Source organism: Alosa alosa, chromosome 15 (genome assembly GCF_017589495.1).
Source record: "Alosa alosa isolate M-15738 ecotype Scorff River chromosome 15, AALO_Geno_1.1, whole genome shotgun sequence".
In the NCBI taxonomy this organism is placed as follows: domain Eukaryota; kingdom Metazoa; phylum Chordata; class Actinopteri; order Clupeiformes; family Clupeidae; genus Alosa; species Alosa alosa.
In genome coordinates, this window is record NC_063203.1 from 13,157,733 (window position 1) to 13,169,893 (window position 12,161).

The 12,161-nt window shown below is 44.3% G+C and overlaps 1 protein-coding gene across 4 annotated transcripts in view; it reads left to right on the forward strand.

Moving 5' to 3' along the window:
- The window catches only part of col4a4 (collagen, type IV, alpha 4), a 71,058-nt gene that overhangs the window by 48,196 nt on the left and 10,701 nt on the right, over positions 1-12,161 (forward strand). For all 4 annotated transcript variants that reach the window (XM_048265205.1, XM_048265204.1, XM_048265207.1 and 1 more), the window contains 16 exons: positions 38-195; positions 1,407-1,479; positions 3,130-3,239; positions 3,503-3,686; positions 4,167-4,235; positions 4,548-4,655; positions 4,981-5,199; positions 5,460-5,621; positions 7,346-7,513; positions 7,766-7,909; positions 8,136-8,243; positions 9,603-9,781; positions 10,355-10,418; positions 11,018-11,092; positions 11,333-11,440; positions 11,904-12,011. In XM_048265205.1, coding sequence (XP_048121162.1) covers positions 38-195; positions 1,407-1,479; positions 3,130-3,239; positions 3,503-3,686; positions 4,167-4,235; positions 4,548-4,655; positions 4,981-5,199; positions 5,460-5,621; positions 7,346-7,513; positions 7,766-7,909; positions 8,136-8,243; positions 9,603-9,781; positions 10,355-10,418; positions 11,018-11,092; positions 11,333-11,440; positions 11,904-12,011 — 2,037 coding nt within the window. The remainder of the gene's footprint in view (positions 1-37; positions 196-1,406; positions 1,480-3,129; positions 3,240-3,502; positions 3,687-4,166; positions 4,236-4,547; positions 4,656-4,980; positions 5,200-5,459; positions 5,622-7,345; positions 7,514-7,765; positions 7,910-8,135; positions 8,244-9,602; positions 9,782-10,354; positions 10,419-11,017; positions 11,093-11,332; positions 11,441-11,903; positions 12,012-12,161) is intronic.

Genomic DNA, 12,161 nt, shown 5'->3' on the forward strand with positions numbered 1-12,161 from the left:
TTAATGTATTTCTGTGTGACTGTATTTGTGTGGACAGGTAGTTTCGGTGACTGTCAATGTCCAAACGAACCTTTTCCTGGTCCCCCCGGAGACAGAGGTTCTCAGGGGCCGAGAGGCGCTCTGGGTAACCCAGGAGCCTCAGGACTCAGTGGCGATCCCGGGTTCCCAGGCCGTCCGGGTGCGGTCGGTCCAGTTGTGAGTACTCAAGCCTGCTGCAACCAGCACCAATCACCAATCACCACCGGCTATCATAGCTGTGAGGAGAGTTCTTAGAGACATGTGCACATGCATGAAGGTGGAATGGAACTGATCATATAAGATGAAGTCAGCATGAAGCAGATTTCTCTCTCTTTATTTTGAACATATCCTTTGAGACACAGGTCATGTGCTGTACATGGGTATGATCAGAGCAGAAGGGAACACTTCACACTTGCTTATGTGGATGGAGGATGGAAACTGCACTGAAAGCTTTGAGGAAGCCGTCCAAGGAAGGAAACAGTGTCAGGTTGATGTTAGGAGTACAGGGGCCCTGCATTGACCTCAACATGCCTCAACATGACACAACAGTAGCACCAGAGACCAACATCAGTATCCCCTTTCAGTATAAGGAGAGCCTAGCATGCTTGGATAGACTAGAGGAGAGGGCACCATGCAGCTAGTGTTCAGCACTGAGGAACTAAGCAGTCAAGGAGGGAACACGCAAATGTTGGATGTCCAGGGGCTCCTGAAGTCAAGGAGAACAGTTGAATTAAAGGGTATTTATGAGGAAGCCATTTGATCCTCAACTCTGGGTTCTTGGGCAGCATGTGCATTGTTGAAGTTCTATTTGTGCATAGCGCATAAGCAGGTTGACGTTCAACCATCCTTATACGAAAACTGTCACTGAGCTAGACGAATTCTGTGAGCGCGGTCTCAACTGAGCGAGCTCATGAATAATGAGCTTAGTCAATACCACGTCAGATTGACCAGCTTTTGTAATTGCCCTGATTTCTCCGCTTATTACTTTTCAGTGGCTAGAGCTGACAGAAGAGGTAGCAGTTCATTTTCACATTCACAACCTAACACAAACATGTCCACATATGGACCTAACATATTTGAAAAAATACAAGTAAAAACGGTTTTGTGTGGCAGGGCACCTTTAAAAGAAAAAAATTCCGGCGATTTTTCACGAGGTCACTGAGTACACCGATTGTTTTTCGTTTTATTCCATTCCAACAGTACTCGTGACCTCGAGAAACAGAGATCTATGTGAAAAATCAACGGAATTAATAGCTCACCTTGTTGTATGGAGCCTCAGCATCAACAATCCCAGTTCTTGAGAGAAAGCAGGAAAGAAAGAGCTGGCCTGGAATGCATTCCACAAGTATCAATGTGCAAGTATCCATTTACTCTCTGTGTTATTCCAGGGCTTTCCTGGATCTGAAGGTCCGATAGGAGAAAAGGGTCAGAAAGGTGAAACAGTCTTCGTCAACGGGCCAGGTAAACTGACCTGTACAAACCTTTCAAACATTTATCATTTTATGTTATTCAACAACATACCTTTCTGTGAATACATTCAATGTACACTACACATCTTATTCACGCACAACATGTATCATATTCATATTTGTGGATATCTAGGGCATCATGAATGTGATTTTCTGATTTGTCTGATTTTCACGCACACCCACACTCACGCACACACACAAGCATAAGCACAAGCACAAGAACATGAAAACAAACACAAAATTCTAATGTAATGCACTATGGGGGGATTCTCCCATTCGCACGTAAATCATGCTTTTTTTTACCCACTTTTTTTGTGTTACGCGTATTCTCTCATTCCCGCTTCTGTCACACCCACAGTGCGCAAGTTCAAAATAAAGGCGGCCTTGTGAAAGAGGTGTGATTTATTTAAAAAAGAACCAGACTGATCCACCACCTCGTTAATTTAGGTTGATATGAAAACTTGGAACGTGGACTTTGTCATTGACCCTCTGAATTCCATTTAAATCCAGGAAGAACACAAGCAGTCTTTGATTTTGAAAACGTAAGCACTGAATAGCAAAGGCAAAGGTAAAATGGTGTGTCATCACATAGAAATTTCACTTTTGCTTTGAGGTTTGTTTATAAACAAGTCAAGTCACGACATCCTTGAGGTGTGTAAATCCATAATTTAAAAATTCACTGTTGAGAATGAAAGTTTCAATGGCAGTTGCTTCTAATAATATCAATTTATCTATACTAACGAAGCTGTAGACTAAAACCTGCAGTTTCGAATACAGTAGCGAGACTGGCATTACAATACCAGCTTCTATTAAAACAAATCAAGAGAGAGGCGAATATAAACTATGCTGTTCGACAGTAGTGCAGACGTGCAAATGTATGGATGACTTTGGTCAAGTTGGAAAGAAATGGACAGATTCGAATGAAATAGGCTATGGAATTATGACTTCACGTCAAGTTAAAACTGAAGATGCACAGTCGGTAAGCTCCAATATCCAAAGTGGGTGATTATAACGGGATTTTCACTATTTAACAATGTAGTCTCATGGATAAGGTAATGTTGGGAAATATGGCACCGTGTAACACTGTAATGGGGGAAAACATGAAGCTTTATCAGCATATTAAGCACCAAAATTGATACTGTAATGTTAATTTGTATCGTTCTGTGTAACATGTGTATTTTTATGTATTTAGAAATAGGGCTGCTGCCGACATAGAGCAATATGCTGTTTCACCTTGTAGTGGCGCTCGACCTTAATACAGCCCTCCGGAGTGCGTAGTTGGAAAGGTGCTTAAGCCATGGCAGAATGCACGCAACAGTTGTATACATAAGAAACACCCAGGTTTTGGTGTTGCTCCTCCCAAAACGCGTAACTCCTACGTAAATAACAAATTGAAGCAAAGGGGAGAATTTACGCAGAGTGTAATGTGCATAGGTATGCGCTTTTTTTTTACTTACGCAGCATTACGCACCCTTACGCACATGGGAAAATCCCCCCCAATGAACCCAATGAATCGCCATCAAATGATATAATCCATGATTTGTTTTGAATGCTCACTCACAAATATGCCCATGCAATGCATTATCTTCACTCTGACGAGTGGTCTCTGACAAGTGGTCTACTGATTACTGTACTGGTTTAGAAGGTGAAAAAGGTGAGTCTGGGCCAAGAGGGTCTGTAGGCCGCCGAGGATTACCAGGCAGGCTGGGAATCGGAGGCAGTGATGGACAGCCTGGACCACCGGGGCCTAAGGTAAGTGAGACAAGACACACACACACACACACACAGACAAACACACACACATGTGCACACACACACAGAGACAAACACACACACACACACACACACACACACACACACACACATACAGACAAACACAAACACAGACACACACACACACACACACACACACACAAAAACACATTGGGAGAGGGAGTGTTAGAATAGCCAGACTGGGATTGGTTCAGTATGTGTCCAGTTAGAGACTGCAATAATCAATCTGTTGCCCCCCTCAGGGAGAAAGTTACCCCGGGGATAAAGGGGATGCAGGGTATCCTGGATACTTTGGTGCAAAGGGCCTCAGGGGCCCAGATGGCCCCCCAGGGGCAAGTGTGCTTGGCGCTCCAGGGCTGCGGGGCTTTGCAGGGGATGATGGCTCTCCAGGACCAGTCGGACTGCCAGGGCCAAAAGGAAATCCAGGTAAGGTGTGGAGAAAAGACCACACATCAGACCATCAATCACACACACACACATACATACACACAAACACACACACACACATACACACACACACACACACACACACACACACCATGACACCATGAAGGAAATATATTGACCCCTTATAGCATTCAGGCTGGAGATATATAAGCAGAATTGATCCCTAGCTGATGCCATTTTGGCTACCTTCAAGAATGTAGTGTTATTGATTCAGTCGGATCATGCGTATTATTGTTCATTAATGGAGGCTTTCCCACTGTTCCCACCCCTCAAAGCCATGCAGTCTGGTGGAAATAGCCGCTGTTCTATCATACACAGACAAAATGGGGTCACAAATAGTATACCACCATTGAGATCCCAGAAATGGCCATATCTGTTTTTTCTCTCTCTTCCATTAACTATACAAGAAATAGATCAGAGCTCATGAATAATTCTGCTTCCTGTTTATCTCTCCTGCAGGTGACACCTTCCCCTGCCCTCAAAAGAACCCAGGACCACCTGGGGACAAAGGAGAACGTGGTTCACCAGGTTTGTGTGTGTGTGTGTATGTGCGTGTGAGTGTATTGTACTGAGTTATGGTGGACGTAATGTACTCATTGAGCCACGTTACTGAGCTGTTGAATGCTGTGAAGTTCTATAATGTTTTGAATAAAAGAAAAAAGTTGAAACAGTGTTGTGTCCTAGCCACTCCAGCTGTACTGTTTCAGAATTACAGTAAAGCTTTCATTCCACAGTTGCATTATATATTCTATGCTGTTGTCCTTTTTGTAGTCTGTGTCCCTTTTTCATTCTTTTCCTCCCTACATTCATTCACTCCTTCTCTTATTCTCTCTATTACAGGTCCCCGAGGGCTTCAAGGCCCCAGTGGGATCAGAGGACCTCCAGGGTACAACGGCCCCAAAGGAGAGAGGGGAGAACTAGGACAACCAGGACCACGAGGAAGCCTGGGTACACACACACACACACACACACACACAAACGCATGCATACACACACACACACACAAACGCATGCATACACACACATACACACACACACACACACAAAGCATGCACATACATGCATATGAAAGAGAGCATAATTAATTAATAAGAGAGAGAAGGTCCTGGGAAACCTGGTTTATGGTTTAACATCAGTACAAACAGACAAACACACACGCATGCACACACATGCATGGACACACACACACACACACACACACACACACACACACACACACAGAAACACCACTGTCTCATGCTCATACACTCTCAACAATGTGTCCACACATCAGGTCCTCCCGGGTTTAGTGGAGATCCAGGCCAACGGGGTCCAGAGGGGCCCAGCATCGATGGCCCCCCAGGCCCGCCCGGCAGCGATGGTCCCTCCGGACTCAAGGGACCCAACGGGCCCTCCACTTCTGGGTATCCGGGTCTGATCGGGGATAGTGGACGTCCGGGCTTTCCTGGAGCCATGGGCCTACGCGGACCAACAGGCGCACCGGGTGCACCGGGTATGACCATCATGATCTCTCTACTGGCAATGGGTTTCCCCCTTGATCCATATTTTCACTTAGCTGTTTAGATGGTGCTAATGCAAGATGTGTGTGTGTGCTGTGCTGTTCTGTTCTGTTCTGTAGCATCTGTGATATGACACTGAAACCACTGTAGTTTTTCTTTGCAACCATGCAGGCTTTTCTGTGTCTTGGTTTTTCTTTACTGGGTGTTTGGAGGTATTGCTTCAGCTTTTTTCTCCTGGGGTTGTTTTCTATAGGTTTGCCTGGAAGGAATGGAGTACCAGGAGGCAAAGGGCGGGCAGGGGCTTACGGCTACAGAGGCAGAGATGGGCCAAAAGGAGACAGCCCTCTCTCGTGTCCGAACGGTCCAAATGGCCCACATGGTCCACCAGGGTGCAAGGGCAATGATGGGCAGGCAGGTGCGTCCAGCTAGACTACCTTTCTGTTAGGCCCGGCCTACACAAGGCACGTAACTAAAGTGCTCCATTCACGGAGTGTAAAAATAGTTCAACTGGTCTTATTTGTTCGAAGGTATGCGCTGCTATCATGTCTGGTGTAGCCATTTCTATTGATTATAACGGCAGCTATGCGGAGCGCTTCAGTTGCTCGACCAGTGTAGCCTCCCTGTTAGTCGAGAGGTTGTACATAGATGAACATGTCTGTGCTTGACTGTCTTTCATGCACTTTAGTAAACCTGTCCATAGATTATTCCTCTGAATCACTTTCCCTTTTTCAGTCCTGTTGTGTACCTGTACATGATAGGTTAGCATTTTGTTCTCATCAAGCTGACTTAATTTCCATATATTATTATTATGTTAATATGCAGTAAGGGGCGAATTCTCCCATTTGTGTGTAAATCGCACGTTTTTTTTTACACGCATCAGTTACGTACTTTTCAGTTTGGCATATTCTCCCTTTCCCGCTTCTGTCACACCCACAGCGCGCAAGTTCGAAATCAAGGCGGCCTTAGATATAGAATAGAACCAGACTGATCCAACACCTCATTAATTTAGGTTGATATGAAAACGTGGAATGTGGACTTTCTCATTGACCCTCTGAATGCCATTTAAATCCAGAACGAACACAAACCAGTCATTGATTTTGAAAACATAACATGGTGAATTGAATAGAGAACGGCCTACAGTAAAATGGTGTGTCATCACATAGCCTATCAAAGAATTGACTTCACGAAATTTCACTTTTGCTTTGAGGTTAGTTTATAAAGAGTCAAGACGACATGCTTGAGGTGTGTAGATTCATAATTTAAAAACTCAGTGTAGAGAAAGAATGTTTCAATGACAGCTGCTTCTCATAATATCAATTTATCTATGCTAACGATTCTGTAGACTGACACCTGCAGCTTCGAATACAGTAGAGAGACTGGCATAACAATGCCAACCTCCATTACAAACGAATCAAGAGACAGGAGAATATAAACTATGCTGCTCGACAATAATGCAGACGTCTGTGCAAATGTGTGGATGACTTCGGTCAAGTTGGAAAGAAATGGACAGATTCGAATGAATAGGCTATGGGATTATGACGTCACGTTAAAACTGAAGATGCACAGTCGGTAAGCTCCAATATCCAAAGTGGGTGATTATATCAGGCTTTTTACTATTTAACAATGTAGTCTCATGGATAAGGTAATGGCGGAAAAAAAAACGGGAAATTGAAGGAAACACTCTGGGGGCTTATATAACAGTGTGTGGGTATCTCTTTATTTTTTTCATATGTTGGCTCAGCCTTATAGGCTACCTGTTTCATTTTTTGCAGATGTGCGTGCACTTTCATTCAATGAATGATGGGAAATATGCCAGGGTATGACGCTGGAAAGGTGCTTAAGTCAGTGGCAGAATGTGAGTTGTATAAGAAACGCCCAGATTTTGGGGTTGCTCCTCCCAAAACGCCTAACTCCCTCTATCGCGCATAAATTACAGAGGGGAGAATTTGCGGAGGCTGAAATGAGCATAGTTACACGCTTTTTTTGACTTACGCACCCTTACGCACATGGGAGAAAGTGTGTGTCTCTCTATGAGTACACCTATCTGACAATCTGTGTGTGTCTCTGTATGACTCTTTGTGTGTGTGTGTGTGTGTGTGTGTGTGTGTTCTGTTTTTGTTTCTTTTTTGTGTTTTACAGGTAAGAAAGGGGAGCCAGGTATGAAGGGCCTGCCAGGTCCCCCTGGCGAGGGACAGCCTGGGCCTCCAGGGAAGCCCGGAAACCCAGGAGCACCAGGCTTCCCAGGTTCCCGGGGGGAACAGGGGCTAAATGGAGAAAATGGACAGCCAGGATCCTTGGGACCGAAAGGTGAGTAATGGAGGCCCAGAGATGTTCACCTGCTACTAACAAAAACTTTCTCTCAAATGCCCTGTTTTTAGAAAGAAAGTTGAAAATGTTTGTACAATAGAGAGTACTGTATGTACAGTAGTGGGTATGACTCTATGACTATGACAGTATGACTTTCGAAGTACCATGGAAAGTGTTTGTACCGGTACATGATGGCAGTGTGTCTCTTTAGATCATATGACAGTGATAACAATTTGTCATGTTGCATTGCAGGTCCAAAAGGACCAGCCGGTTGGAAGGGGTTGCCAGGGGATACTGGACCACCTGGTGCTACAGGACTTGCAGGAAGGAAGGGAGAGCGGGGCTCCGATGGTCGGCCAGGGTTCCCAGGACCCAACGGAGTGCCAGGAGAGAGAGGTCCAGCATTCACACACTCAGCCACACTAGTCTGCCTGGCAAAATGACCAAATACATAACAAATATGACGTACTGTACAGCTAATCAAAAGGTGCCACTCTTAAATAAAGAGATGAATTTAGACGGGAATGAATGCTGTGTTATAAGAACATTGTTTAGCCAGGCAGGTTACAAACTGTTGGAAAGCTGGGCTCAGAATGAGAGGTGTTATATGGCGTTTCTGCAGGTGACAAAGGCATAGCTGGTGAGCCAGGAAAAACCACTTTCATCCCCATCAAAGGCTGGCCCGGATTCCCTGGACTTCCAGGTGCTCCTGGATTCACAGGACCTCGAGGTACGTTGGGTCCTGAGCTGAGGGTGGGGTGAGACAGTTTTTTTGTTTGGAAACATACTGTATATGAATGAGTTGTTCTCAATGCTTTACAAAACAAAGAATACAGCTGCATTAGATACATCGTAGGGCAAAAGAAGACATGGAGGAAGTAGTTTACAATACCCATATCAAATGAAGTATTAAATGTAGACTAGTAGCTTCTGGAAAGCACAGTCAAAAAAAGATAGATTTTTGAGAGTATACAACTAAAGAAATCCAGAGAAAGTCCACCCTAATAAAATGATAATACACTGAGAAGGAAAATATATTACATATTGGAATCAAGTCACCAGAACCCAACTTAAACTCAAATACTATTTTGCCCTTAACCATGAGTACAAAATGTACAGAGCATAACCTGGCTGTGGAACGTGGAAGGCAAAAACTAGCTCATCCAGGGCTGGCTACATGGAAACACACTGGTGTTTCAAACTAATGTTGTTTTTCTAAACGATTGCACAGCACAACACTTCATGACAAATACTAGAATTAAAATGGAAAAATACATTTGGGGGAAAAAAACACCAGATCAGGTAAGTCAGACTTCAACTAAGTGTTCATCGTTGGCTATAATTTCATATTCGCAATCGCCATACAGAAGATTTAAAGCCTATGACTTCCAGCATGTCTAGCACCAAGTCTAACCCAATGGACCCTTTCAACAAGGTAAACAAAAACAATGCTTGAACGTTCTATTTGGGCCCCAATCTACTTCCTCTGCATTAAGATAACATATGGAATGTTAAAAAGGAAGTCTTGTGGGGCCAACTATGATGCTGATAATGGAACTCTCTTGAAAGGGTCCATACAGTATGGAAATAATACAGCCCAATGTTCTGGCTAAATTCCCAACTCATTCAATCTGGCCTCCTAATCATCCCCCAGTGTAATTGGCTCATTCATTCATTCATTCACTCTCAACCTCAAACGATTTGGATGTCAGAGCATTTAATTGATTGGTTGCTATTTGCATGTAAAAGGGATTTCAGGTAATATAGAAAAAATGAATCTTCTACCCAACCTTTAAGGGATAAGCCAAAAACATTGACAAGCCTTTGTGGGTATCAAGATCACCATCCACAATAAAAACTTAATCTGAGTATGTCAATTGAAGATAGAGTACGCTCATGTGGAGCTAAGGAGGAAGCACACTGAGATGGTAGGTACTATTGTCACAGTAGTCCTTGCCTTTCCTTGCCTCAGTCCTTGCCTTTATAAAAGTAGGCCTATAATCACAACTGAACAGTCGATTGCTCTTGTAATGGGTCCTAAAAAGGTTTCATGCAAGACTAGTCTCACCACTTACCTATCCTCTCTCAGGTGACAAGGGCTTGCCTGGCAAACAGGGCCTCCTGGGCTATCCTGGCCAAGAGGGATTCGCTGGCCCCACCGGCCAGCAGGGACGCAGGGGAAGGGATGGAGCAACTGGAGCACCAGGCCTACAGGGGGGACTCGGGTTTCCGGGCAACAACGGGGAGCCAGGAAGAGAAGGGGAAGTGGTGAGAAGGCAGAACACAGCTATGCATATCAGCAGCAGGACTGAGTAGTTAGGTTAAAGGTTGTATCAGCGATTTCAGGTCCAAAAAAGGCCCAAACATAAATGATCACATTCGTCTAATCTTTCCTAACAATCCGCTAGCTGTCTGCCCCATAAGCAGGCCGTCAAAAAAACGTGTATCTGTAGGCAGCCTAGGCTCCGAGATCTGTACAACCCACTCAAAGGCAAAATAAAGTGTTTCAACCAATAACCAACGAGATGCACGTTTAGGAGAGTTTTAATTGAACGGGAGGGAGGGGGAGGGAGTAGCGAGCTAGCTCTCTGTTTTGTTTGAACATCAACGCTGATACAACCCTTAATCATGCCCTGCCTCAGGTTTTGATTTGTGTAAATGCATAAGACAGTCTGTTGCTGTAGAGCTTTTGAAGAAGAGAGATATTGTGATGTATGAGGTCAGTTAAGTCATTGATGTGTCACATTGTTTAAAGTAAATAGTTGGTTTATAACTTCTTCTTTTATTTAGGTTTAATTCTTAGTAGGTCAGTGTGAACTTGCTAAACTGTTGTCCTTACAGGGAGCGCTTGGAAATGAGGGTTCTGTAGGACAACGAGGCCGTGATGGAGAAGAAGGTCAAAAAGGTAGGGATGTTTGAGAATCTGTCTGTCCCTTCCTTCTGTCTGTCTCTTGACCTGTAAGACCACCTCAATCACTCTGTATCTGATAGACAGTGTATTATGTAAGGAATAATGTATTGTCCACCGGTAATTATCGGAAAATAACGAACAGAACCCCGACGCTTATTATACGGCTACCTACCCAAAACGAGAATAGAATCTTTAAAAATGACTTGGCTACCATTTTGTGGCTTCCGCTGACAAAATAAATAGTTTGCCACACAGACAGAACTTGCCAGTTTCAGGTGTTGCGTGGTAACGTCTTACTAGCTGACTTTCACTTTCAATGAAATTCCATTGCAATAAGGCAAACATAGTTCTTGCGGAATGATTTGAAAGACGTGAATCAAAAGCACAAAACCCGTTGCCATTGACAGCGGTCATTATATACTTTGCAGCGGTTATTATATAGATTTAACAGACCTCTGAACGTTGGGAAGGCCCATTCATGTGAATGGAACTTTCTGCAGCACTCTGAAGAGCCGTGTAATAAAGCCTAATAATTACTCTTTTCGACTCTCTCTCACACACACACACACACACTAACTCTGTCATCATGTCAGGTGATCCGGGTGATTCTATTAGTTCTCCAGGATCTCCAGGGGACAAAGGCCCAACAGGTTACAACTCACCACCAGGTAAGTCCTCACATTTCTGTGTTCATGAAGGGAAGTAGTGAAGCATCTGTGGAGCCATTTGTGGAGAACTTATGTAAACACTACAGTCTTATGTCTACGTTCATGTCAGACTTGACACTAGGTTTTCACCACTTAGACAGATTAGAATGCACTACTCAGTGGAAGGGGGTGCATGCTGACAGTGTAGCACTCAGTAGTAAAGGACAAGCCTGTGGACACTAACATTGCTGGCTTTTGTAGGACCCCCAGGTGACCCAGGTGAGGTGGGTGATCGAGGTTGCGCTGGCAACAATGGAACTAAAGGCGAGCCAGGAGCCCGCGGATATGCAGGTGTACCAGGATTTCCAGGTAGAGGAATATCTCTGTTTCATACAATGCATGTATTGTGTATACGCATGTTGACACACGTGCACACACACACACACACTGTGACAGAGCGCACCGCGTCTGTCACTGGGCCTAGTGCATTCCCGCCAGTGGTAGAACAATGGGACCGGAGTTTGGGTTAAAAACTGGACATTATATACGGGCCGATTATCTGATTCTGATTTATTATCTGTGGTTTGGTGGGGACCAATGGCATAACATATTGCGGGCATTGTCCCATGTTTGTTTTTCGTTTTGATCAGAGTTTTTGTTTAATGTTTTCTGTTTTGTTTGCTGCCTAAACCTGCCGGTAGCTTAATAATAATTTTTAAAAAAGAATTACGTCAACTTGAGTATCATTGCCTGAGTCTCACCATCCGTTTGGACACATTACTACACACACACACACACACACAAACATACTGATCTTTTCATTGTCCTGCAGGTGTAACAGGTCCTCCAGGCATAGCAGGTAAGCCTGGCACAGAGGGTCCAATGGGCGAGGTTGGACTGCCTGGGGGTGAAGGCAGACCTGGACTCAAAGGACTCCAAGGTAGTACACATATACACACACATGCAGACACACAACACACAAACATACACACACACACACACACACACACACACACACACACACACATTAGCCTCTGTCTTGAACATGAGAGCAAAAGTGGCTCGTACCTGGCTTGTATGGTCCCCCATC